The 27,473-nt window shown below is 41.3% G+C and overlaps 3 protein-coding genes across 5 annotated transcripts; 1 reads left to right on the plus strand and 2 right to left on the minus strand.

Moving 5' to 3' along the window:
* Positions 1–1,001: 1,001 nt before the first annotated feature.
* On the minus strand, positions 1,002–4,237 carry LOC310860466 (transmembrane protein 69-like). 2 transcript variants are annotated; one of them, XM_083767398.1, is made up of 3 exons: positions 4,130–4,237; positions 2,281–2,330; positions 1,002–2,051 (listed from the first exon to the last, which is right to left on the minus strand). In XM_083767398.1, the coding sequence occupies exons 2-3, from the start codon at positions 2,323–2,325 to the stop codon at positions 1,218–1,220; spliced, it is 879 nt and encodes a 292-aa protein (XP_083623524.1). In that variant the 5' UTR covers positions 2,326–2,330; positions 4,130–4,237; the 3' UTR covers positions 1,002–1,217. The 2 variants fall into 2 exon arrangements, with proteins under 2 accessions (XP_083623524.1, XP_083623525.1); XM_083767399.1 differs by having other exon boundaries at positions 4,135–4,220.
* Positions 4,238–6,415: 2,178 nt separating this feature from the next.
* tm4sf4 (transmembrane 4 L six family member 4) lies at positions 6,416–9,330 on the minus strand. The gene is made up of 5 exons (XM_083767032.1): positions 9,117–9,330; positions 8,849–8,938; positions 7,667–7,812; positions 6,841–7,021; positions 6,416–6,526 (listed from the first exon to the last, which is right to left on the minus strand). Exons 1-5 carry the CDS (start codon positions 9,285–9,287, stop codon positions 6,509–6,511), a joined length of 606 nt encoding a protein of 201 aa, XP_083623158.1. The 5' UTR covers positions 9,288–9,330; the 3' UTR covers positions 6,416–6,508.
* A 2,383-nt stretch (positions 9,331–11,713) lies between these two features.
* On the plus strand, positions 11,714–26,573 carry LOC310860964 (glutathione hydrolase-like YwrD proenzyme). 2 transcript variants are annotated; one of them, XM_083768186.1, is made up of 12 exons: positions 11,714–12,336; positions 14,510–14,663; positions 16,067–16,220; positions 17,071–17,277; positions 20,421–20,573; positions 20,667–20,754; positions 21,045–21,216; positions 22,039–22,195; positions 22,471–22,653; positions 22,991–23,075; positions 24,091–24,186; positions 25,095–26,573. In XM_083768186.1, the coding sequence occupies exons 1-12, from the start codon at positions 12,150–12,152 to the stop codon at positions 25,238–25,240; spliced, it is 1,782 nt and encodes a 593-aa protein (XP_083624312.1). In that variant the 5' UTR covers positions 11,714–12,149; the 3' UTR covers positions 25,241–26,573. The 2 variants fall into 2 exon arrangements, with proteins under 2 accessions (XP_083624312.1, XP_083624313.1); XM_083768187.1 differs by lacking the exon at positions 25,095–26,573 and adding an exon at positions 24,580–24,605.
* Positions 26,574–27,473: the final 900 nt, after the last annotated feature.

A 27,473-nucleotide genomic window follows, 5' to 3' on the forward strand; every position in this document is an offset into this window, starting at 1 on the left:
ACCCTGTAATAATACAACATATTTTAATTAATATATTTTTAACCTAAACGTCATCATTGATGTTCATTGCAATGCCATTGATAATATTTGCATATAAATACCCCCCACAGAGGCTGAAATTCACAAATTAAAAATCTCTGGATTTTGACCTTTGACCTTTAACCCTGATAAAAGAAAAAAATGTTTTTTGTGATCATTAGAATGTCTATAACATGTTTTATTTATTGTGAAAGATATCCTCCAAATGTAAATTATTAATTTACTTATTTTAATAATTATTACAAATGCATAAAATAATTTCCTCTGATAAGTTTTACAGGGTTAAGCTACATGTAGCTGACCCAACAATTATTTGACTGATAATTCACTTAGATTTTCACTTGGGTGCCAATGGCTCATGTGAAAAGATTGGTTTGTAAATGGTGCATTTATATAGCGTTTATCCAAAGCGTGTCATTGTTCAAATTGATGTGCACATTTCAGTAGCTACAAGCTACATGATTGATTGATTACTTAACAGTTTGCAAAATAGTACAGTGCTATTGAATAACCACATTCTTTCTCCTTGGCTTGCATCTCAGTCACTCAGAAACCCAAGTTTATAATGTGGGATGGGCCTATCAAAATATTCTCCTGAATTCATCCTTTTCCTTACTCATAATGTTGTAAAATGTTACCAGTAGTTAAACTTTGCATTACTTTTGTTTTGTTACTCAAGAGAAGACAAAACTGGAATAACTACTGCTCAATTACATATTGCAAAAAATAAATTATAATAGCTTGATTTGAGTAGATCTCATATCCTGTGATGTCTTCATGTACAAGCTTATGTTGAAGCTCTGTCTCACGATAGGCAGTTAACACCGTAAGCACAGATTAAGATCTTATGTAATGCCTGTTCTTGTCCTATTAAAAGAACTGAGTTGTCACGTATGACAAGGATGTGCTCAGTTACAATACTAGATGTTCAGGCCAATCAAATCGAGAAGCCAGGTGGGAAAGAAGGAAAGTTGTTTATATTGTATTAATCAGGGTTTCTTGTTCTAATTCAGATTCCATGGCAGATTCAATGGCACCAACTTTACATTTCCAGTTCATTTATATGATAATGGGAGAAATAGTTTGTCAAATATCCTCAACTGGAGTCTGACAGTCAACCGCAAAGTTCACAACCTTTTACCCTTAATGTACATTTCGAAGAGCACAAATAGCCTAATTCAGAAAATAGTCTTCTCTGGGTAAATTCCACTCAGTAGAAGTGTGCTAATCAGGGAGAAAGAAGCCACAATGGTAAGTATGGAGCACAATGCTTTGAACCAACTGGGGTATGTTGGCAGCAGAGAGAGGTCGTAGTGTAAGCTAATTCCAAGTCCCATGATTACGGTGATGACTGCTGGACTGATACTGTCACTGAACAGCATAGCCACCCAGGCCAGCAGTGGAGGAACCACGCTATTGGCCAGGTTAATCCAATCGGGTTTCGCTGGGCTGCCCTCTGGAAGCGCAAATCCCCAGCGTGCTCCGCCCAGGAAGGAAAGGATGGACGCTCCATACGCTAACTGTGCGTAAGCCAACTGCGGGAGGTAGATCTCCATCGAGGCCATTATTAGAGGAGCGGCGATGAAGGGGATGAGCCCAGCGAGCCCCAGATACATTGCTGGTTTGGGGCTCTTCCCGATGTCCCTCATGTCATAACGCAGAAGATCAAGCTCTCTGGGCGGAGGCTCTGGCTGCTGCCGTTTCTTCCACCACACTGCGGAAGTGTGGAAAGGCTGTGTCCTCATTGAACCAGGAGCAGCATGAGTCTGGATGCTCTGGAAGGGTGAAGGCCTCACTGAACCAGGAGCAGCACGAGTCTGGATGCTCTGGAAGGGTGAAGGCCTCAATAAACTGATAAGAGCCAAACCATGAGTCTTTAAACCAGCATCATTAATCCTAGAGGGAAGTTTGGCTGATGAAGCCCAACAGAGTGCCAGGGAACTAGATACACCATCAGGAATTCTTTCCAAGGCAGGTATCCAGGACATTTGTTGAGGACTGGCCCTCCATACCTAAACAGAACACACACACACACACACACACACACACACACACACACACACACACACACACACACACACACACACACACACACACACACACACACACACACACACACACTCTTAATGACTTGACAGGTAACATCTTTACAAAAGATATTCTGAAAATGTACATTTTGTTGTCTAAGATTAAACAAGCCCTAGCATGATCCAAGCATTTAACTGAGCTAAACACACGTACCTTGGGAGCAGTCAAAGCATTTCTTCTAACTATAGCAGAAAGCATTTTATCTGTGGAAACAGGTAAACACATGTCACATCCAGGGGTTGACACTAAGGTCTCAGAGGCACTTGCCCGTTGGGCAAGTACAGGTCATGTTCTAACTTCTACTTGCCCAAAGGTCATGCCCACTTGCCCAAAAAGTAGCCTCGGAAACCCAGACAAGTAAATCATCATTATAAAATGACAGGCTAAATTTTAATTGCAGTTTAATTTAACAGTTTTCTACTTTAAAAAAAATCATACCTCAATGTGTATGCCAAATACCTACATACTACTATAGCTATGTATGGCTTCACATATCACACTTTTACATTTTAAGCAACAGTGAAAACAGCATATAGGTAAACAGTGCTCTTATTATACATTCTACAGACCAAAAGACTTTGACCCTGTGTCACATTAACTATTTCCATCTCATCAAAGTGCATACATACGTCATGACCAGTGTTGGCAAGTAACTTAAGTAATATACTACTTTCAGTAATATTATTACTTTTTTCCAGTAATATGTAACTTATCTAGTTACTTTCACATTTTGAGTAATAATATTACATTGACTTTTTTCCAAAAGTAATATTATTACTATTTTCACGAGCCTTGGTGGAACTGTGTGTTTGAGTGTTTAATTATAATGGTAGACTGGGATAGGGGTCAAGTTACTTTGCAGACTGCTGATCCGCTCTAGATCTAGACTCTAGAGCAGATACGGAAACGATGAACACTCGTCGGTACGTATGTGTGAAGTATCGGATGCAGAAGGGAGGGCCTTAAACCGTTCCGGTACACGGAACAACAACCTAACTAGTGTGTGTAACTCGTTAAAGTTTACACTGCATACATTTGCTGCTGTTTTATATTTTTATTTCAGTCAAGTTGTCATGCACTGCAGGGCCTTTATTTCCTTATAGCACTTTGTTTATTTTTTGTGACCAATTTATATATTTCTTTAAGCAGCTATAGCATTTGTTTTCTTTAATAAACAACAGAAGTTGTTCAAAGATTGCGTTTCATTATCTTTTGCCCAGGTGTGGTTTTCATTTAGACTGTAATTAATTAATTAATTCATACACAGTAAAAGTCTTAGTGTTCATTTAATTCAAATGAGTGTACAAATGGACCCATCATCATGTGTAGTGTACACTATACAGTACACTTTTTAGAGTTAAATAAACACTGCAGAATAGGGGAGGGGGACTGCTAATGTTGAAAATGCAAAGTAAGACTTTTGGGGACAAAATATGCAATTACTGGGGGCGAGAGAAAAAAGTAATAAGTAAAGTAATAAGTAACTAGTTACTTTTCTCAGGGAGTAATAAGTAGTGTAACTTTATTCATTTTTTTTAAAGTAATAAGTAGTATATTAGTGTTAAAGTAATATTTTGCCAACACTGGTCATGACCCTATCAAGGCAGAGGTACAGTCATGACAGGACTTAGCCCCTTTCGGGACCCTACGTAAAACTTTTCTGATATTTTGTTGAAATGTCAGAAACTTCAGTAGCATTTGGGTTCTGCTTGGAGGGCTAGACAGGACTCAATCCCTAATTCCGCAGCCGCACCACAGTATAATTCCCAATCATATTGTATCCTAGCCCTGGTCCAGTGCGTTAGCGAGTCTCTCTAACGCACTGGACCAGGGCTACTCTTATCCGGGAAGGATCCCATATATGATAGAAACTTCAGTACCATTGGGTTCTGCTTGGAGGGCTATGCTGCACTGTTGCAGCACTGAAGAGACGGACTCGGACAGAGATTACAGAAATAGTCTGCTAAAACAAACAAACACAAAGTGATATTCTGAATCTTACCTTACTTTCAAGTCACGTCGGACCACTCAAAACGTGATCATTTGTAATTTTCTACGGGGTCAACCATAGGGGGGGTCAACCTGAAGCTAGGATACTGTAACAAGGTCTGTAACTGTAAACGTGTACGCAATGAATGTCATCCGGGGCGGGCTCGGAACTTTAATCTTGAAGGAACGTTCCACATAGAGCCATAATTCCTTTAGCAGTATAATACCACTGCTGTACTATGTTACAAACTGGTAATACAGTAAGTAATAGTATTCAATCAAACATGTAGTTTATTTTGTAGCTACTGCTACTCAAATGTTGACGTGTCAACTTGAGCAATTGATAAATCAGAAATTACGAGCATCTTTTTATGTGGACATTTAGTAGTTAGATTGAATCAATGTAGGCCTATACTTTGATAATGCGCATATCATCATTAAGCATGACTGCTTTGCTACTGTAAGTGTATGTAAACAACACAGCATACGACATACGTCTCAAATAAAAGTTACATTTTATTTAGAGTTGAGTAGACTTGGACATGCAAATTTAAATTAACACGTAGGCTACCTTCAGATCTTTCTCCAAAAACAGTTTTACTTGTTTGCTTTATAAGAAAATGAAAAGAGATACTGTAATAGTTTACTTGGCTGTTTGTTTGGCACTGGCCCAGGAAATGAAAAGCAATGCATTTTTCCCATAGCCGTTTCTGAAAGTATTTATTTAAAGACGGTTACACCGCGGACAAAGCCAACTCGGATCGTGACAAATCATGACAATGAACACAATATTTTGGGACGATCAAATCATTAGAAAGAAGAAAATAAAGGCAGGAGACAAGACTATTTGTTTTGTTTTTCTTCTTATAAATAATTTGATCGGCCCAAAATATTGTGTTCATTGTCATGATTTGTCACGATCCGAGTTGGCTTTGTCCGCGGCGTAACCGTCTTTAAATAAATACTTTCAGAAACGGCTATGGCCAAAATGCATTGCTTTTCATTTCCTGGGCCACTCGCCGTTCTGAAAGGTGGAGGGACTGCGACGCTCTATTGAGCAAAATGCATCCAACGAACTGTTGTGAATACTACTGGTGTAGTATCCACAAATGTCCACGAGGGGGCGGTAATGCAACACTAGTAGGCTAGGCTACTAACTTGGGCGGTCAGACCTTATAGGCCTATAACTCTGGCCTGGGCCATGCAGACTCAAGAGATGCTCGGCCATAGCAGTCTTCACAAATGTGATAAGATGATCACATTTGGGCAAGTGGCTATGGCCGAATTTAGCCCAAGGGGTGTTTTTCATCCAAAAAATAATGCTTGGAATGGGTTCAGAATCAGAAGAACCCATAGTTTGTCACATGCTAGTGCTACTTAAAGCATAATTCAATTACCCCAAACCATATAATGTCAGATACATCACAGTGATAATGGCCTGCTTGATGTGTACAATCAAAAATTGTATTACTGCATACATGAGAAAACATATAAATCTTTGCTAACTGCAACAGACATATTTGGACAGAAGAGATAATAATAATAATAATAATAATAATAAAACTTTATTTGTATAGCACCTTTCATGACATGAAATGCAGCTCAAAGTGCTTTACAGAGCAATGGAGAAAAAAAAGAAAAGAAAAGCAAGGCATAAACATTAAAAAACAAGAGTAGTAATGCAATACAGTGAGGACATGAATAACAAAAAATGTAAAGATCAATTAAAAGCAAGGGTGTAGAAGTGGGTCTTGAGCTGTGCTTTAAAAATGTCTACAGAGGCTGCCTGTAGAAGGTACAGTGGGAGTTTGTTCCACGCCGTCGGCCCGTAGAAGCAAAAAGCTGCTTTCCCGTATTTTTTTGTTGCCATTTTTTTAGGCAAAGCGAGCAGGCCAGCAGTGGAAGACCTTAGGGGGCGGTTTGGGCATATTTAGGCAGGCAGTCATGTAGGTAGGAAGGTGCGAGACCATTGAGATTTGAGAGCTTTATAAACAAGTAAAATAAATTTTAAATAAATCCTAAAAACAACCGGAAGCAGCCCAGTGCAGTGAAGCCAAAACTGGAGTAATATGTTCTCTCATCTTAGTTCTAGTTAAAACTCTGGCTGCTGCATTTTGGACAAGTTGTAATCTGTCAGTTATTTGACTTAGGCAGTCCAGAAAAAAGTGCATTGACGTAATCAAGCCGAGAAAAAACAAAGGCGTGGATTTGCGTTTTTGCATCGTCCAATGACAAATAGGCTCTGATTCGTGCAATATTTCTACAGTGAAAAGAAATGCTGAAATGAAAAGATGCAGGAGGAATAAGTCCCATCTTCTAATTAACTTCAGGATAAACGGAAGACGAAATGTACAGTAGCTCCAGCCTTCCAACATATGGTAGAAGGAAATGCTCAGGCTGCATCAGGACTCTAAAAGACACAAAATATGGACAGCTTTGATGAAAATCTTAATTAAATAAATTAATTGCAAAAAAAGGGTGTCATTGGATTATTTTAAGTGCATTTTGGATTACTTTACATCCCAAATGTTTTAAAAATCAAATCAAGTGATAGATCATATTTAAAATGTCTTAATTATGTGTCTCTATCTTCACTGATATTATTAAACACAGCCATCATTCAACATCAATCAAGGTGTGCCATATACATTTTCTCATAATAAAAATAAAACCAAATCAACCTAAGCTTGGACATAATTTAAAGTCAATCTAAATTATACTGACCCCTGCACCGCAGCAGTCCCCACACAGGGCTCCCAGCAGGCCGTTTATCACCTGGACGGCACATAGCACCATCTGGCTCAAACCCATGACCAGCAGGACGGCGAACAAAGACAGATGCCAGGACACCACACCAACTGGTTCGACGCACTTTGACCAAATGATGTGGTCAGATAGGTAGTTACTGGAGAAAGAGAGCAAGAAGACAGGATGGTTGGTGTTTCCCAACACAACAGCAACTATACACCAACATACTTATTGTTTGTCTTTAAATGTCTCGATGAATTGAATACACAGGACCTCAATGCAATTTGTACTTTTTTGGGTTATCCTTTTGTATCTGTACCACTGTACCCTTTTTTGCAAACTATGAGGCCCGGGCCGGCCTAGCAGTCCAGTCACCCAGCCTGACAGTGTGTCGCAGGTTCGAGTCCCGATCCCGACGACCTTTGCTGCATGTCTTCACCCCATCTATCTCCCTGTTTCCTGTCAACCTACTGTATATCTATATCAATAAAGGCAAAAAGCCCCAAAAATATCTTAAACAATGCAAAGGGGAGATTTCCCCTTTACATTGTTTAAGATATTTTTTAATTTTTTTTATACAGATTTGAAAAGGAGGTTTCTGACCCCAGTAGATGTAGAGGAAATTACTTTTACAGCTTCATCCAGCAGATGGTCGCTCAGGTGGATCTGATGAGAGTGTCTTGCTCAGAGGCACTTTGACACAGAGTGGGCGGGCCAAGGATCTAACCAGCGAAATATAGATTCCCAGATGGCCTCTCTACGGACTCAGCTACGGCTGCTCTCACAAGAAAAAAGCTCTCACCTGTCAACGAAAGGGTAGATCCAGTCGTCGTGAGTGGTAGCATTAATGTTACACCTTGGTCCCTTGTTGATAGCCACGGCAGATACTATGACGGAGTAACCTGCCCCCAAAACACCCACACCTGCAAACAGTATGGAGCTCAGCATCTGGAGACAGAGACCAGCAGGGAAGTGGGTGGAATGGAAAGAACGGTAAAACACAAGAACAGAGAGCAAGGTTGAGAAAGTGACAGAGAGGAACACACAGATGAGGATCGAGGGAGAAATGGGAAGAAGATAACTTTTACTCATGAAAGTCAGTCAAATAAACAATCCTGCATTTGAACTCTTAAATGACATAGTCATATTTTACCGAGGGGTGGGTTGTTGCTGGCTGCATGCTATCCCATTGGCTGAGAGGTCGGCTAGAGGCAAAAAGTGTCTGGTTGCCTAGAGACGAGGCAGCTAATCAGGACGATAGGTAGTCAATACAGCAGCCAATGAGAAAGATAGGTCGAGTGGGCGTGAAAGCCAAGCAGAGAGAACATAGATCAGCTGTGCTTACACAGCAGCTGGTAAAAAAGTTGTTTTTTTGTTTTTTTGTGCTGAGATTATTTTGGCGATACCAACTCAGAGTGAGTGTAACTGAAAGACAGAGATGTCAAAAGGGACACAAACTACTAGAGCCACTAAGATGGTGTGTGTGTGTGTGTGTGTGTGTGTGTGTGTGTGTGTGTGTGTGTGTGTGTGTGTGTGTGTGTGTGTGTGTGTGTGTGTGTGTGTGTGTGTGTGTGTGTGTGTGTGTGTGTGTGAGTGAGTGAGTGAGTGAGTGAGTGAGTGAGTGAGTGAGTGAGAGAGAGAGAGAGTAGATCAGTCATTACACTTACACCCATGCACACATACATTCCTGAGGTATTGATCCTTTTTTTAAATGTGTGTGCGCAGTACTAGTACAATAGCAGCTTTATGTGAGAGGGTCATGTGAAACATTGGAATTTCCTGTCATATCAACCACATTTCTTATCTAAAACATCTCAACTTGATATGATTTTAAACAACGTAACAGATATCATTATTTTAATTATTATAATTATGCATTTAGATTTTAGATAGATAGGTTGATTTGGTTGGGTTAGGATTTGGTTACAGCTGTAACACACCAGCAAATTATATCGGTTAAATAAAGAAAATACATTTTGCTCACCGCAAATCTCCGCCCACAGCTTTCATTACCACAGCAACCACAGCAATCGTTGTTCTTCAGACCCATGAAGACCAGAGCTGGGAAGATCATCTGACGCACACGCACGTACGCATGCACACGCCCAAACACGCATACACGCACGCACACACACAATATACAATAGATACAATATATATTTAAGTATGTAGAAAGAAAAACCTAATACGATTTGTGTGAAAAAGTGAATTTCTACAAGGCAAGTTTCCTGTCAGTGTGGTAGCCTACTCACCAGAACACCAGATCCCAAAAGTCCACCAAAGTACCACACCTCGTCTGTGATGTGTTCACTGTCCACAGTGTGTCCCGCAGGGAAGAACAGCAAGATGTTACACAGCGCGCACACCATGGCCAGCGGCATCAGACTGATCCCCAAGCATTTTGCAAAACCACCTGAGCACATCCTGTCACAAGACTGTTCTTCTACGGGCTGTGACACTTATAACTAAGCTCTATTAGACGTTTGTTGGTACATAGACTCAAATCTCCTCTCTTCTGGTCTTCTAAGACACTTTTCTAATTAAACGTTGTTAATTCTGCTCCACAGCACACACATCCAGACACTGATGCCACGGCTGTTGGTTTGACGCTCTGTAGTATGTACGCTTGTACCTCTCTCTACACCTGTAGTCTCTGTCTCTTGTTCAAACTTTGTCAAAGCTAGCAGTTTCTCTCGAGCCAATCTGCACCTGTCTCTATACTTCTTACAATAAAAGTGCAATTAATCATATCGTGTTAAATGCCCTTGTCCTCTTGCAGGCCTATACTGTGTCTACCTCAATGGTCCTGCATGCAGCTGAGTTAGTTTTAGTAGGGATGAGGTTTTATAGACACCTGTTGGGTGTAGATATATGATGTCACCATTTCACAGACATGAACAGCCACCATGGATATGGCATGATCACACAGTCTCTCTCTCGCACACACGCACGCACTTGAGTTTGCAAACACACACACACACACACACACACACACACACACACACACACACACACACACACACACACACACACACACACACACACACACACACACACACACACACACACACACACACACACACATACAATAGAGTTAATGTTTTACCATGTGTTTAGTAGAGACTGAAGGGGATGAGGACAGGTGTGTATCCAATCCATGCTTCTGAATCAATAACTAGTAGGACTATAGGTGCTCAGAGAGAATTTACAGGACATGCCCTATTCTGGGCATGTCATGAACATGTATTGAAAATAGGCAAACATTTTGTGATCTGGTACGATTGGCTTTACTTGAAGATATTTGGTGTGGAGGGAAACGAGGAGGGCCCAAGGTTCAGTGGTGTAAAAAGTACTCACATTTAGTAACTAGTAGGCCTAACTAACTTTCAAATAATTGTAGTCTAGTAAAAGTAGGCTACAATATTTGCCTCTGAAATGTAGTGGAGTAGAAGTAAAAGTACTGACATTTTGAAATAGCCTACTCCAGTAAAAGTACCTCAAAATTGTATGTAAAAAATGTAATTTCAATCATTTGATTGATTGATTGATTGATTGATTCATGAATTTATTAACAGATTGGAGAATTACAGTACATTTCAAGCGCAACTCAATACAAAACTGTGGACGACACCATAAAGTATTACACTTGTTTACAATAGGGCCCACCATGTTCAATTCATCATAACAATTAGAGACGTACAAATATACTCTTCTATATAGCTAAAAACAGGAAATCATCATAGAGGAGGTAAAAAGGGGCCAGTTTCGAATTGCAGCCGTCTGTAGGTGCCCTTTGAGAGCAGTTTTGAAGGAGTCAAGGGATTCACATGTCTTAATGACTGTGGGTAGAGCGTTCCACATTTTGGTGGCATAGGAGGGGAAATAATTGAGTCCCTTGTTTGTGCCGAATCTGGGTTGCACATGGTTTGTTGAGCTCCCTCTGGTGTTAGTGTTATGGGTGTGGACTTCGTTGACATTAAAGGTATATTCAGTGATTTCACTCAAAAAACCTTAGGTTTCGTTTTTGGCTGTGGGACCCAGCCTTTCGTCCAATCAGGATAGAGAGTCAAAAACGAAACCTAAGGTTTTTTGACCCCCAGGGTTTAACTGGGGACAGGGAGGAACTCCTTATATGGCCAGCACACTCTATAGTAGAGAGGATTATCACAACAAAACAAAAAAATAAGTGATATTTGAATTAAGTGAAATCACTGAATATACCTTTAAGGAAGTATTTAGGTACATGGGTATCTTGGTGATCTTGTGGACCAGACTCATTGCAAGATGATGTAGGCTACTCTGTCGTCAACTCTAAGCCATTCCAGTCTGTCAAAATGGGCAGGGGTGAGGTGGGTTCGAGGAGTGAGGCCAAGTAGTAACCTGACCAGTTTGTTTTGGGAAGTCTTGAGCCTTGTTTTATCAAACCCTATACACTCAAGACATTCTCCTTATAGGCCTATGGCCAGTACAGAATTCATTCCATATTGATCTGACCCCCCATGCCAAAGCGCCGGCAGCGCTCGCCCAGCAGTCTGCTGTCAACGAGGTGGATGCGAAGGGTGATCGGTCGCTTCTTGCCCTCAGGTGTCTTAGGCCTATTACTGGTTATGATTAATAACTATTTAATGTAAAATAAATATTAATGTAGTAGGACTATTTGTAAAATAATTCGTTTGTTGATCTCGTTGTGGCTCCTTCTTTTTTATATATATATATAAGAGAGAGAAGCATTGTTTTGCCTGTATGTTTTTATTATTATCGTGAGATTCGTGACGTCACAACAATGCGACAATATACCCGGCCGGGCCTGACTGACGGCGCTTACGTATGCAGGGGTTGTTGTTGCCAGTCAAATAGATATGGTCGATCATACCAGTCTTTCCAGAGGACTCCTTTCAATTGCTCTGGTTGTTGCAGCCAACTCTATGGTCCACAGCGAAAACAACGTACGAGACAATCATTGCAATTAAGTCCCAAAGTTCTCGTGGAAACAGCGTGCCGTAACTGCCGTTTCCAGACCATGCATACATAGCACCCACCTGGCTGAAACAATGGAAATTATGTTTTCCTCCCTGCTTCGATACAGGGAAGAGATCCCCAATTCCCCATTCCCAAGCAGTCGCATGCAGCAGCAGAGCTTCGACTCGCGAGGAGGGTAGGCTAAAGTAACTCGATCAGGCTTCAGCGGCGTTGACTTTAATGACTTTGTCCTGTAAGGGAGACAACAGACTTTGTCCTGTAAGGGACACAACAGACTTACCTCTTATATATGGAGATGGACTTTGATGTTAGATAAAAAGGTCTATATAGGCACGGGGTTTAGTGGTATAGTAGTATCATCTGGATTCTGGGCTGCAGTGGGGACATACAGTATGGATGCAGAGTTGATGTTCTCCTCTCACCGTTCGCCTGTTGTATGTTTACACGGCTGTGCGGCGTCCAGTCAGTCTCTGGCTACCAGCATCGGACTGGGTGAGACTGAGAGACACCTTTTATAGAACTGACTATTTCTGACACAATTTTAATGTACAAATTAATTATTGGTTGTGTAAGCTTTTGATTGATTGAATATTTTATTAATAATTTGCAAAAAAGGTATAGTGGCACTACAGGTCAGGTACACACAAAACCCAGGGCTTATTTCCATTGGTCCTGCATGCACATTCCCATTTCCTTTATTCCCTTTTAATTGTTCATACATTATTTTGTTTTGACCATTTGTCATTTTGTTTTCTCAAATATATATATGGGTGGGTGACGTGACATGGTGTCCCTGGCTGTCCTTAGTGTCACTACTCACTCATGTATAAATAAGAAATATATTTGTCAAAAACCTTCTGAATATTGTGCAGGACATTATGGTCCATGTGAACATACTCAAGATTAAAACATTTCATTCCTCATTTCTTCAGAATTGTCAACCAAACACAGCAAAACTCATATGGTGCGACTGTCCTGGCCTTGTTTCTCAAAGTAGGAACTTAAATAAAACTAAGGAAAAAAATGCTAAAAGTCTTTAAAAAAATCCATAAATATAATATAGATGTCTATTTGTGAGCCTAATCTTTTCAAAGTCCAAGCATAATGTTTTCAGTCATTTCTGATCAAAAATATTTTGTCCCCCAAACCAAAATCATATTGTGTGACACCATTTTGGGAAATTTCAACAGGCAATTGTTTACACACCCATTGGGATAGAGAGGTACTTCTTCAGTAAGGCTGTTCAGCACTTGCATTACAATAGCATGACAGGTGTCTGGTGAATTATCATTTTAACATTTTCATAAAATACGATCTTGTTGGAACGCTGACAAATGCGACTCTTCCAAGTGTCTGTGGGTGTGACACCTTTTTCATTAAAAAAGCTTAAGGTATTAGATTTTTTGGTCATAATTACATGTAAATCTATGTTGCTTTGTTATAGCTAGCATGTTGTTAGCATGCTAATGTGTAGCTAGTAGCCTCAAGGTTATGTTAAGTGCAGAAAACGTAATATGGTGTGACACTTTATCATAATGGTGTGACTGTTTTCCTGTCACGCCATATGACTTTTTTGTCACACCATATGATACAAACTGTAATTTCCTACAGATATAGCAATAAATAACAAAGTCCCATGTTTCTTTTGTCCATTTAAACATTTGTTTTAAACATTTTCACCTAAAATCTGCAAATATCCACAATAAATTGTGTTTAATTTCGTTTTATTCAGTCATTGCCATGTTATTCAATGTTAAAGCAATTTTCCTGTTGCTGTTTTTCCTGAGTAATTGTTTAATCAATCTGTAAAGTTCAGTACTCACTAATAAGTAGGTTAAAACACAGTTTGCTTTGAAAAATGAAGATATGATCATACGGTGTGACACTAAATAATTTGGTGTGACGTTCCAAATAGTGAAAAAATCATACCTTTATTAATGATGAAACCATTAATGTTTATGGATTACATAGCAAATAGTCTAAGGAAGAGTCACAAATATTTGTGTAATTTTAGAGAAAGTTTTGTCACAATAAATGCAAAATATATTGAAAGACCGATAACATGGGCCTCACATTGAGTGTTGATTACGAAAATAATATACAGATTTAATACATTTTCACAAAACTATAGTGGATCACAGGTTAGTTATGATAAAGGACTTTGATAAAGTGAGCAACTTAAGAAAGTTGTACTCCATTTTCATTTTATAAACAATTATTGTCATGTCACACCATATGACGATTTTAGGCACAAGTACAACAAAATGCTGAATAAATTCTGATTCCAATAAAATATCTAAAAACAAAATATGTTTCCATAAAGATGAGAGTGAGTAGAACAAAAGTAAATCATTTTTATTCCTGTTATTTAAAGGTTTTAAAAAAACACTTTTTTTGGGGTGTCACGTCACTGACCCATATATATGGAGGGACATATGTGGGTAATGAATGGCTGCCTGAGTCTGACTTAAATCAGCTATCACCCACCCCGCTGTAGACTAATGAGTTGTATACTGTACACTGTAAACAGTATGATAGTTGAATTTGTAACACGGCTATGTACTAACACTGGCTGTATCTCTGTGTAAAGTTCATGTCCTAGTAATGATTAACAGTGACTGATTAATATTCATTTCATTTTGTATTGCGTGTGCTTGTGGAACAGACATCTTAAAGCGTGGTGGGAATGCAGCAGACGCAGCGATTGCCATAGCAGCAGCATTGTCTGTAACGGAGCCATTCAGCACCGGTCCAGGTGGAGATGCCTTCTGCCTGTTTTACAATGGGAACACTGGAGACATTACTGGAATCAATGGCAGGTAGAGAGACTCTCTCTTTGTCTGTTCATTCCTATCATATTGAGTCTGTTTCCAACAAAAGGTTTGCCTGGTCCATTGTTTGAAACTCTTTGTGCGTGCGTCTGTGTGTGTGCGTATGTGTGTGTGGCGTGCTTCAGTTACGCCACTTGCTTTTTGTCCAAAAACCTCAGCCCTCAGATCAAATGAATGTACTCTCAATGACATTAATACTTCTATAGAGGGTATGCACATGCATAATGCGAGTGGCAAAGTGAGTTTAACATCGTTAAATGCAATCATATAGGACTTTTCTGTTTGGATGTAGGCCAGAAAGTAGTTTTTTGCCACTCAGTAGACGTTCCCGCATAACTTCAAGGTATGATGATGATGTCACGCACATACCCTCTATAGACTAGTGCCGAAGTCCTGACGTCACTCGCTCATCCCCTGGTTCTGCCTGGTTCATGGAAGTAATTTCTCTATGGAGAATAACATGGACTCATCTTAACATCGTTTCATATAAGCATTGTGGTCTAAATTTAAACAAGCTGTCTCTGGGTTATTGTCAGGGAGGTGTCTCTGTATCGTTTGCGACAGTCAGTCACTCGTATATGATACTGTTTCTAGCAAAAATGTAACTAATTCAGCAGCAGTAACAATAGCGTTTTCTATGAGTGAAACGGACGGAATGACATGTTTATTTTTCAAACACAGTTACTATATGAGGCGATCTAAAATCCCACTATGGGGATTACAATGAGTACATGAACCTGTGTATTTGCGTCCTCTACCGATTTTGACGTAAGACTTCGGCGCTCTATAGACTAAGCAAACTGGAGCCCAGTCTGTATTGTGTTCTTTTTCTTTTCTTTGATTGACTTTTCCATGACTCCATAGGGTCAGAAGGGTCTGAATTTCCCCGCACTATTGGGGGATGACTGGTCTATTTATTTATTTTCCCCCGACTGGTGCTGCAATGGCCATTCTAGTCTACATACAGTAACTAAACTGCAGTTGCTCTCTCAGTCTCATCAAGGTGTCAGACAAGCTAATACACAGCAATTCATTGTATATGCTAGCTGTAGGTGAGATGCACCTGTTATGTCATGACCCCCGCACCCCCCACACTCTTTATTTCCTGACAGTGCCACTGTGCACATGTAAATATGAAACTACGAGACAGAAGGCATTCACATATCTTTGCGTTATGGGGGATATTTAGGTTTGAAGTAAGCACATATAATCACTCTGAGGTTCCATTATAATTAACTTGACCTGCATTAATATGTATTGAACCGACACTTTATGATGTGAGAACAACAGATCTGTATTCCCTTCCTAGAGTGGAATGGCGAGTGGAGTTAAATTGCTTGAAAGGGATTAAGCGGATCTCTCTATCTCTCTGACTTCCATTCTCACCTCAGTGGCCGTTCCCCTAGAGCCCAGACGCTGGACTTCCTGGAGGGGCGTGGTTACAGTGCTGAGGCCCCTCCCCCATCATACGATGCCTTAAACGTCACAGTACCGGGAGCACCTGCATGCTGGTGTGATACTGTCCGACTGTTTGGTAGTCAGAAGGTATTGCAAGGTGTTTTTGTTCATTTTATTTGTGTAGCTTTTTGTACACATAACACAAATACAGTAACTTAACAATAATAATTTGTATTCTTGGCTCCACACACCATCCTACTATGTTCACAGATAACATAGTAGGATGCATAAAAAAATACTATAGTACTCACTCTTACAGCTTACTCTTACACTCACACATTGTTTTTCCTGCTATCATAGTCTTGCATGGCCAGACTGTTGCCTCCCACAAATCTCAAATGCTTCCTGTCATACAGTCTGGGACACAGAAGCTCTGTTAATGAGTAAAATATCAAGCGGTTATGAAGCCTCCTCCCCATTTCATTTTTACAGTCGTGCAAATTTATCCTAATATAAATCGTAATCACCTAAGCATATGCTGCTTGGCAGCATATGCCAAGCAGCATTTACATTTTCAAAATAAAATGTAAAGATATTTAAAAATATATTTTCGTGAACGGAAATGCCATCTTCCTTGCTATCACCACTCCCAGCTCATCATTTTCATAACCTCCTCCTCTCTGTCCTACGGAGGTTTTGTGCGCTCAGAATCAAGTCTGTGTCATGTTTGTACTGATTTGTTCTGGCCTCACGGTAGCCACACTTAAAATATAAATAAATTATAAATTACATTAACATTTAATGTACACACTATATCTCAATGACAGTGTCCTGACTGATCTTAGTTCACCTAAGAGTGTTCAGGAGCAAGGAAATGTCTTGCCTCATCTTATTGTCTTAATATCCACGTTTACTGTCAAACTGACACACTTCCTGCTCATTCAGGCTTCCTATGAGGTCATTGTGTGATGTGTGTTTCCTCTTCCTGTTTCCCCAGCTCTCCCTGCAGGATGTGTTGAGTGGGGCGGTGGAGCTGTCAGAGGTGGGGTTTCCTGTGCACGAGGTGACGGCTCATCACTGGGCTCTGGGCGTTGCTGACCTGCGGCGTGCTGGGAAGGAACTGGGCGGAGACCTGCTGATTAATGGTCAGGCGCCAAATCATGGACAAGTATTCAGAAACCCTGCCCTGGCGCACACCCTGAAGGTAATCCATTAAAGTCTAAAAACACAACACACATTTCATGGCTCAAATGGAATGGTCAAAATTAATTCTCTGTACAGGGAGTCTGGGACCAGAATTCCGCCCCCTGGCTTGTTGGCTTCTTAGAACATAACTGCTAGGAAGAGGCAAGGGGAGTTTATTTGTATTGCACATTTCAACAAGGCAACTTCCAGGGGGAAATGACATAATGATTCAATTGGGGAGAAAATGAACAGCTGATAATTCAAATAATCATACTATAATTCTAACAATGAATGAATGTCAGAAACACCACCTTATCTCCTCATTGCCTGCACCAATCGCTCCCTTTTCACACAGGCATTGACCATAATAATATGGAGGTCTTAACGAAGCCATTTTTTCAATAAGATTAATAATGAATTTATTAGTGAATAAAAACCCGTTTATTTGTCCGTGGTCTATCTCCGACCGAGCCACACTATTAGCACACATCTCTCCATGCCAAAAAAAATCTGCACGCTCCCAGAATCCAGCTAAGCTACATTTTACCGACGCAACTGTCATATTTACTGTACAGATATTGTTTTTACATCACCACACGATCCCACGGGCAAAGTTGCTGTGACGTCATAATCGTCACACTTCTCCACCAGCACAGAGGCACCTACCCTTTTTCACACCGCCCCCAGGCAGGCATCTGACCACACGGGGAAAACAACTCAGACGACAGACGCATACTACAGCTATTCCCAGGGCTCGACAGTGCGACTAGGTACTCGCATTTGCGACAAAAAATATCACTGTGCGAGTTGTAAAATTAGATTTGTAGCACAGATGCGACTACAGGATTTGACCATTCAATCGTGATAAAGACAAGTCTCTGTCTACAGCAAGTGCACATTCTATTGTCGCGGTTCTATACCTAAATTTATATTTCTGAACGGCGGTGTCGTTCGCCAAAAAGAGCAGAGCTACTAGCTAACAACGTGTCGAGGCTCAATGCGGTGTTCATTTGAAGATCTGTCCCTTTGCTCCCACCACACCGCCCCTCCCTGTGTTGCTGCTCAGTTCTCAGCTCAGTTCTCAGCACTCAGCAGCGGAGCGAACAAAGCAGGGTAGCACAGAAGACAGAAGGACTTGCTAGGACCCCGACACGTTGAAACGGTTGAATACTAAAGTTATTTACAAAGTTTGTAATGTTAAAACATCACTTGATACAACTTTTAACCAAACGTGGGTGAAACGGCGTGCAGCCGCGCACGTAAAGAGTGCACGTGCGCACGCACATGGAGTGTATGTATGTATGTATGTTTGAATGTCGTCATAGTGATATTCAGAGCTATGCCCATTCTCTGCTTTCCTGTCTGCGAGGCTTCAATGGAACTTTTGTGTGTGTGCCTATGACCACCGCGTTTGTGTGTGCGTGTGCATGTGTGTGCGTGCGTGTGGGCAGGCAGGATCGTTATTTCTGTCACGATGTAGGTGAATGTGTGCTCTATTGATCTGCCTAGTATTGATCGAGGCGCACCTTTACTTCACTGATACTAACAAGCTTAGGCATTAGTGGGTCCATACTCCTCCAACACACGCGCACGCACGCACGCACGCACGCACGCACGCACGCACACACACACACACACACACACACACACACACACACACACACACACATACACACTGTCCAGGAACAATGAAACAATAGTGGTGACCTTAGGCTTATATTGATGGAAGGTTTTCATTGCACCATAAGTCTCCCACCAACTCCCACCCTCTTTGTCACGTGAATGTATTCCTTGGACAGATCTTTCACATTTCTGTGCCATGATCGTAGCATTCCAATACACTTTTACCTACCATCAAATCATTAAATCTCATCTTCCATATTGCCCTGGTTCTGTCGTCATATTTAGTAGCGGAGCAAACAAAATCTCACCGTAAATTCTATATACTGGGCTGGAGGGAGGGGGGAGAGCGCAGGATCAGGCCCTGTGAACTTTGGCTAAAAGCTTGCGTTTAATCCTTGTGTGTTCTTGTTTACTAATCTTGGTTAGACTACAGCGCTTGCCGGCATCATAACAACTGTCATGGCAGTTGGCTACAACAAAAATGTACTTCCTCTTCCTCTTCAAAATAAGAGACACTTGTAATGATTTGTCATACCCCCAGCCATACACCCAGCTCCCCCTGATGGCCCGCCCCTGGGTTGGTCACATATTTGATCATATAGCTTTAATAATATATTCACCAGTCATCAATTTATCATTATAATTTAACAAAGAAAATGACAGGGAATGAGAATTGACTGCTGTTGTCCATCAATGTTAATGTGTTTATAAACCTGTATTAACAGGCATACAAAATAAATGGGTAGAAAACCAAGACAGTTAACCACAAAACAGCCAACAAGAAAGACTTGACAGAAATACTGTACATATTATCAACTGCTGTGTCGTCTCCCCGGAAGCTGGGACAGCATGGTAAACCATGGCTGGTTCTACCTTGTACTGTGGATATATTGATTAGTTGTTCATTTGGTGTCCGGGTAGCTCAGTCGGTAGAGCTCTCGCCTTTTGGACCACAAGTTCATGGGTTTGATCCCGGGCACCGCCAACTCAGCATATTACTGGCTGACACCGTCAATAAGCCACTTCCGACCTTCTTCTTAATTTGTTTTCAACAGCCTTTTTCCCCAATTTAGTCATTCTGACAATTACCCAATTTCCTTTGTACTGTAGTGAGTTGTAGCTGCTGACCACTACTGGTTGCTTGATTTTCTTTAGGGAGTATGTAGACGAGCACGTCTCTTCCGAAGTTCCGATACACGTGAAGTTGCCAAAGCGCTTATTTTCCCCTGCCGGTGAAGAGTTTCATAGTGTGCGGAGAGAGACATGCTATTCTTCCAAAAGCAGCTTCGCACTGAGCAGACACAAACGCAGTGACATAGATTGTCCTTCTCACCCAGCTTCCCTAACTCAAACGAACTTGGAACAGCCAGCCAAGACGACCCCTAGTCTCCGCAGCGGTGGGCAGGAACATTACCCCTGTTGTTCTGCCTGAGTGCCAGTTTAGTTTGATTGATTGATAATTCACCAAACTTACAGGGGTGATATAGCTTTTTTGCACTTTTGTTAATTTAATTAGTTGATGTGTGAATGTGTTGACAGGAGCTTGGTGAGCGTGGTAAGACAGCTTTCTACCAGGGCAGAGTGGCCCAGGCCATTGTCGATGTCATCGGCCAGAATGGAGGAGTCATGACACTGGACGATCTCCGAGGTCATGACAGTGAAATGATGACGCCCATCAGCGTAGAGTATAAGGTGAGGTCCTTAGCACACACACAGGAGCCACATTCCAATACTCTAACTTCCGCCCGCATTCGGCAAGAATACTAATGTGACTCATGGATTCAGGGCGTACGTCTGTGGGAGCCACCTCCTAACAGTCAGGGATTGGCTGCCCTCTTGATGCTCAACATCCTGGAGAATTTCCCGCTTAAAGGTAATAACATTTAACAAAAAAGGATCTAAAGAATAACATCATGGATCATGGGTCATCAAGAGTCAAGATAATGTGACAAAATATTGAGCCGTGTGTGTGTGTGTGTGTGTGTGTGTGTGTGTGTGTGTGTGTGTGTGTGTGTGTGTGTGTGTGTGTGTGTGTGTGTGTGTGTGTGTGTGTGTGTGTGTGTGTGTGTGTGTGTGTGTGTGTGTGTGTGTGTGTGTGTGTGTGTGTGTGTGTGTGCGTGCGTGCGTGCGTGCGTGCGTGCGTGCGTGCGCGTGCGCACAAAGCTCTAGGCCACAACAGCCCTGATTACATCCATGTCCTGGTAGAAGCTATCCGTCTGGGAACCACAGACACACGGCATAACCTCAGCGACCCAGATCATGTGACCATCCCTCTGGAAAATCTGTTGGACAAGGACTACAGCTGCCAACGAGCCAAGGGAATCAACATGGATAGGTGTGTCTGCTTGCTAAAGAAGATAAAATTATTTACGCTTTTCTACCCTTTTACCTTCGACATCTGGCCTTTCATGCCTTGTCCCACCAAACCTGTCTCCCTGCTGTGTCCGTGGATTTGCGTACCTACACTACAGGTCATCTGTCTGTAATGTGTATGTAGCTGTACTTGTGCGTTTGTGTGTGTTTTGGCAACAATGAGTTTATTCAGGCGCTATTACCGTAGACTTTGAACTTGTGCTATAAAACACTGTTGCTCTCACATGGAAGCTGACACACGCATGCGTTCATACTCTCAATTCTGTTGTTAAAAAAGTATAATCACCTTAGACAGATTTCTGGGCTTAAATGTCACCCTGTATTGCAATGCAGCACATACTGTACACACATTCATATGTATACAAACCATTTTCTTGTGGAAAAGAACAACAACTAATCCCAGTCCAATCCAATGTTGCTTTTTCAGTAATTTGAAACTGGTTCTTTGATTTATGACAGGTTTTGTACTTGACGAGTGGAGATTGGTTGTGTGCGGGATTTACATTTATTTTATATTTTATAAGTAGAGATGGTTTGAAGTTATGATCAAAACTGATAGGTCACGTGTACATAATATAAAGCCTAGGACCATACTGTTACATACATTTGTTTGATTAAACAAATGAAGAAATCGTTCTGTAAACTTGGTGAGAATCGAGGCACATGATGTGAGGATAAAATACTGTATATTTCTGTCTGTCTGTCTGTCTGTCTGTCTGTCTGTCTGTCTGTCTGTCTGTCTGTCTGTCTGTCTGTCTGTCTGTCTGTCTGTCTATTTTGACAGGGCCATGGAGGCGGTGGAGCCTGGTTTGGTGACAGGAAGTGACACGGTGTATTTCTGTGTGATCGACAGTCAAGGAAACGCGTGTTCATTCGTTAACAGCATCTACATGAGCTTTGGAACCGGTCTGGTCCCATACGACTGTGGGTTCTCACTACAGGTCTGAGAGAGAGAGAGAGAGATAGTGTGTGTGTGTGTGTGTGTGTGTGTGTGTGTGCACATTTACTTGAGTAAAAGTACAAAATGGTACACTACACAGTACTTGAGTAAATATACTTAGTTACTTTCCACCACCGTGTGTGTGTATGCACGTGTGCACTATACATTAGTTAATTCTCTAGTAGCATTACTTTGGCTAATGATGGAGAACAATAATGCTGCTAGAGAATCTCTCACCATCTTCATCTCTGACTGCTTTTCTCTCCTCTCTTGCAGAATCGCGGCAACAACTTCACTTTGCGTCGTAACCACAGCAACTGCATTGCTGGCGGGAAGCGTCCCTACCATACCATTATGGCCGCCCTCCTTACCGACTCTTCCCCCAAATCACACAAACCCCGCCTCCTCGCTGCACTGGGGGTCATGGGAGGTTTCATGCAGCCACAGGGACATGTGCAGGTAGTACCCCCCCCCCCCCCCCCCCCCCCCCACACACACACACACACACAAACTTATCAGAGACAGAGTTTAATGTTATGTGGAAATAGATTAGTTATTATAAATAGATTCCAACCATATCTGGGATGGTGAGTTGATGAGCACGGCCATCGACTGATCGCCGCGGCTACTCACTCGCCTTTACGGCTCGCTCGGGAGTGCTATGCCTCGCGCCTGAATAAAATAAATAACCCAGTAGAGAATCTTGCTCTTTATTTTTACTTTACTTTCTTACATGTAATGGTTTGGTAATTATCTTTTGATTGAAGGTTTTAATCGTCCTTTCTTTTGTGTACAGGTGTTGCTTAACATGCTGGAGTTTGGAATGAACCCTCAAGAAGCTCTCGATGCACCAAGAGTCTATGTACACTATGACCCCTCAGGTATACAAAAACACAAACACACTTGAATATTTTCCTGCTGTGTTTTCATACGAGATTGTCCTTCATTTCCATAAAGAAATGGTTACTCGACAACCAAACCTGTGACAATAATCAATCACCATCATGACCTGTGTCAAATAGTCTAGTGCACTTTGACAGTGCATCCTGAATTACTTGAAAGCAATACTGCACTTCTACTACTACTGCTAAACCATAGATCCACTTTTTATACCTTTGTACATTGTTCCTGTATGCTTTTATGCTTGTTTCCTAGTGTAACGTATTCCACTGTCTGTCTAACTGTTTTGCTTTTATTTTTCCTTTAGTTTTTATGTATTGTGTGGGAGTATGGATGAAAATTTGCATCTTTGCTAAATCCGGCATATTGTCATTGCATTATCATGTAATGTTCATTTATATGCACTGTCCAAATAAACAAATAATGTAAAGTCACACCTTCTGTATTAGAGACACATTTTGGTCATGGGAGTCTGTCTGATTGTTGGTCTTGTGTCCGTAGATGACCAGGTGTTGGTCTGACTGATTGTTGGTCTTGTGTGCGTAGATGACCAGGTGTTGGTCTGACTGATTGTTGGTCTTGTGTGCGTAGATGACCAGGTGTTGGTCTGACTGATTGTTGGTCTTGTGTGCGTAGATGACCAGGTGGTGGTCTGACTGATTGTTGGTCTTGTGTGCGTAGATGACCAGGTGGTGGTCTGACTGATTGTTGGTCTTGTGTGCGTAGATGACCAGGTGGTGGTCTGACTGATTGTTGGTCTTGTGTCCGTAGATGACCAGGTGGTGGTCTGACTGATTGTTGGTCTTGTGTGCGTAGATGACCAGGTGGTGGTCTGACTGATTGTTGGTCTTGTGTGCGTAGATGACCAGGTGTTGGTCTGACTGATTGTTGGTCTTGTGTGCGTAGATGACCAGGTGGTGGTCTGACTGATTGTTGGTCTTGTGTGCGTAGATGACCAGGTGTTGGTCTGACTGATTGTTGGTCTTGTGTGCGTAGATGACCAGGTGGTGGTCCACCTGGAGGACGGTGTGGACCAAAAGGTTGCCGATGAGCTGAGGAGGCGGGGCCACCTTGTCAAGTGGCCAGTCACAGGTAATTTATTATTACTGGTACTACTATAGTAGCCCTGTTATTTATTAACTATTTTATATTCAGCAGATGATGGATGGAGCCCGCACACCACAGATACAAAAAATACGTTCTTTATTGAGAATTCTGACCTATTCTGAACTATTTTATATTCAGCATTATTTAACTAAAGTGGTATTTTAGTGGTATCGACCAGGTTTACCTGGTCGATTATTTAACACATGGAATATTCTATTATTTATTTTTAAAACAACTTTTATTCAAAGGGTAGGCAGGGACATTGTATGCAATTATTACAGTGATGGTACAACCCTTGTTTTTATATTTTCTCCCACAATTCCCTTCCACCACTCCCTAACCCTCCCCATCCACCCACCATCTTCACCACGAGGCCAGACATACAAACAACAATATAATCTACGTATCTATGTATAAAAACATTAAGTTGGGTATACAATTTAAGACGTAAGGAAACAAAACACTTGTTGTTCAAAGAAGGAATTAATTAATGAAAGGGGAAAAAAATGAATATTCTATTCCATCTACAGATTTAAAGTCATAATTTTCCAGTTTCTGTCCGTATTCATTTGATATTCATTTAACATGAAAGCTGTGGGTTATTATGGCCCAGTAGTTTGACACAGAGTCGCCCATTTATCCAGCTATCCAGAAATGAAAGGAGCGAAATGTTCAACGTAACACATGACCATGGCGAGTACAGTCTGTGACGGATGGTGCAAGCTGCATCACAACACAAGAACAAGAAATATAAACATTGATTTTTGATGCCATGATACCTAGTGTGCAAGTCAAACTTAGGTTACTTATTTGCCAAGATGACAGAAAGGTGTGATGGCATCAGTAGACCTTCACTCATTCATTCATTATTTCATTCATTCCCATACTCCCAGGACATGAAAGGAATCTGTTTGGGCGGGGTCAGATCATCACTGTGGGGGATTGGTGGAACCCATCTGTCCGTCAAGCTGATCGTCCAACCAGAGTGCTGTGGGCAGGGTCAGATCCCAGAGCAGACGGGTGTGCAATGGGGTACTAGACCAGCTTTTTTCTTTGTGTTCATAACTTGCTAATTGAATAGACTTAATACATTCTATTGATTGATTGATTGATTGATTCAATGAAAGTACAGCAATACAAAGAAAAGGCAAATGGATGAAACACAAAAAAGCCATGGTCCATTAAACATTCAACACTCAAACAGCTGAACAAACAACGATATGAAATACAAATTATTGCTTATGTCCCTGGTTCTCAATGTGGGGTCCATAGCTAAATGATTGATCGTTAGGAACCAAAATTGCCCCGGTTCGTTTTTTGACGCACGCGACGGAGACGGAGCCCGGTGGAGCCCCGCCGTTAAGCTTCAAGTCCAACGTCACTTCATTAAGTAGCTGGATAGCATTCTAACGCTGGTTTGTTGATGGACAGAAGAGAGTCTGTGGTATTAGCATATACACTATGGCCTAACCCTTTTAGATCACATCTTCGGTCATATAGTGCAGTGGTTCCCAAACTCGAGACCCAAAAGAGAAATTTGATGGATCTCCCCGGGTTCCAAACTAGTGAACATGTCTGATCTACAAGCTCACAACACGTCGAAATGCTTGTAGATGCTATTTTCACTACTTTTTTATTTTATTTTGTTATGGATTATTTTTTAATGTTAGTTCTTTTGATTTTTGATTTTATTTTTGTTCTTAAATCATTTTAAATAATGTAAAAAAATATATATAATAATCGTGACCCACTGTTTGGGAAACACTGATATAGTGCACCTAATTGACACTGGTACTGTATGCCCGATCCGCAGGGACAAGTTGTCAAATGCAGCGATAGTGCCAAGGAAATTCTAAAAAATAAAAATAAAATCATAAAACGAAAGGGAGATAATGCTTAATAACGTTGTCGTGCACCTTCATTTGAATGCTGTGGCACAGACACCGGGTACAATACGGGTATTGCATAACTGGGTGGGGCATGCATCCCTATTTGCATTGTTCATGAGTAGGCCGGTGCCCATCGGGCACTTTTGTAGTAGTAGTAGTAGTAGTAATAATAATAATATAACCAGTAAGACGCCCTGAGGGCGAGAAACGAAAAACAACAGAGCTTCTTAATACGGCACAGTTGAGAAGCAGGAGTTAAACTATTAATCTGATGTCAGTGAGGTCAGATGTAGAGTTGCTGTCCGGCTCCATACATTCAAATCTAGTATGTCAAACAATGTATGGCTATCCAGGGTTTGATGAGGTCAGTGTCGTGATGTGTTGTACCAACTTGGTTCATTTGCAAGTGTGACTCGCGTCGCGGCAACCACACTGGTTGCCATGAGACGGTCACGGTATGGCCATATATTGACACTCCCATATATGGGCTTATTATTGATGGCATCAGGTATCTCCATATATGGGCATTCCCAGCCGATGCCCTAATACAATCCCTGTTATGTCCATCATGTGAGACGTGAGACGTCATGTGGCCAATATAAATACATCTTGTGACTAATTTCGTTTTATACAATAATAAACACTGCATTCATGTCTAGTAATGTGTGATTTTTATAAAGTAGTCTAGGAACTATCCTCAGGAAGAGTCCCTATGACTTTTTTTCCTGGATTCACAACCCAATGCCAAACTATTTATTTGGAATTCCCGTTCTACTGAATCATGTATCAGAGGTTTAATATTTATGTTAAATATGAGTCAAACATTGTATTTGTCGGTTCTATGGAAACATAAGGAGTTAGACAATTTTACATTGCAGTCATTGTGTTGCGTTGCGTATCTGGCTGATGTCAAGCAGCAGGAAGTAGGTCATTGAGGGACTTCCTGCTTCCTGTCTGAGTCATCAAGCTAAGAACGGAGAACCCCATACTGTAGTATACCATATGTAGATGGATACCTCGGCAGCTGCTGCTGTTCATTGGACCGATGCGTCATCACGGCTGCCATGTTGTGGAAGGTGAGCCGTGTCTCCTAATGTATGCCCCATCTATTGAAGCAGGGTGTCTCTCCCTAAGTAAAAGATAGAGAGAGAGAGACAGCCATGTTGTAGTATGGGCATGCCATCATGCACCCTCTGTTATTCATAATAGTGCTGTGTACATTCTGTATGGATGGATGGGTGTTTGTGATATTATGGCGCGTACGCCATGATGTGCACATCATGTCTATCCATGATGTGCAGCACCTATGCATGTGTGACACTGGGCGGTGTGTGTTATCTATCGGCAAATGTATTTTTAGCAGCAGGGACACGCCTTGCTGTC

Source organism: Protomyctophum parallelum, assembly GCF_964188405.1.
Source record: "Protomyctophum parallelum genome assembly, chromosome: 6".
NCBI lineage: Eukaryota > Metazoa > Chordata > Actinopteri > Myctophiformes > Myctophidae > Protomyctophum > Protomyctophum parallelum.

Coding starts and splice junctions, on each gene's coding strand:
- LOC310860466 (XM_083767398.1), bottom strand. CDS start 2,325: ATGCTTTCTGCTATAGTTAGAAGAAATGCTTTGACTGCTCCCAAG. Junction 2,052..2,280: donor ATGCTTTGACTGCTCCCAAG/GTACGTGTGTTT, acceptor TGTTCTGTTTAG/GTATGGAGGGCCAGTCCTCA.
- tm4sf4 (XM_083767032.1), bottom strand. CDS start 9,287: ATGTGCTCAGGTGGTTTTGCAAAATGCTTGGGGATCAGTCTGATGCCG. Junction 8,939..9,116: donor TTTTGGGATCTGGTGTTCTG/GTGAGTAGGCTA, acceptor CGTGTGCGTCAG/ATGATCTTCCCAGCTCTGGT. Junction 7,813..8,848: donor GCTGTGGGCGGAGATTTGCG/GTGAGCAAAATG, acceptor CTCTGTCTCCAG/ATGCTGAGCTCCATACTGTT.
- LOC310860964 (XM_083768186.1), top strand. CDS start 12,150: ATGTTAGATAAAAAGGTCTATATAGGCACGGGGTTTAGTGGTATAGTA. Junction 12,337..14,509: donor GGCTACCAGCATCGGACTGG/GTGAGACTGAGA, acceptor CTTGTGGAACAG/ACATCTTAAAGCGTGGTGGG. Junction 22,654..22,990: donor AGCCACAGGGACATGTGCAG/GTAGTACCCCCC, acceptor TTTTGTGTACAG/GTGTTGCTTAACATGCTGGA.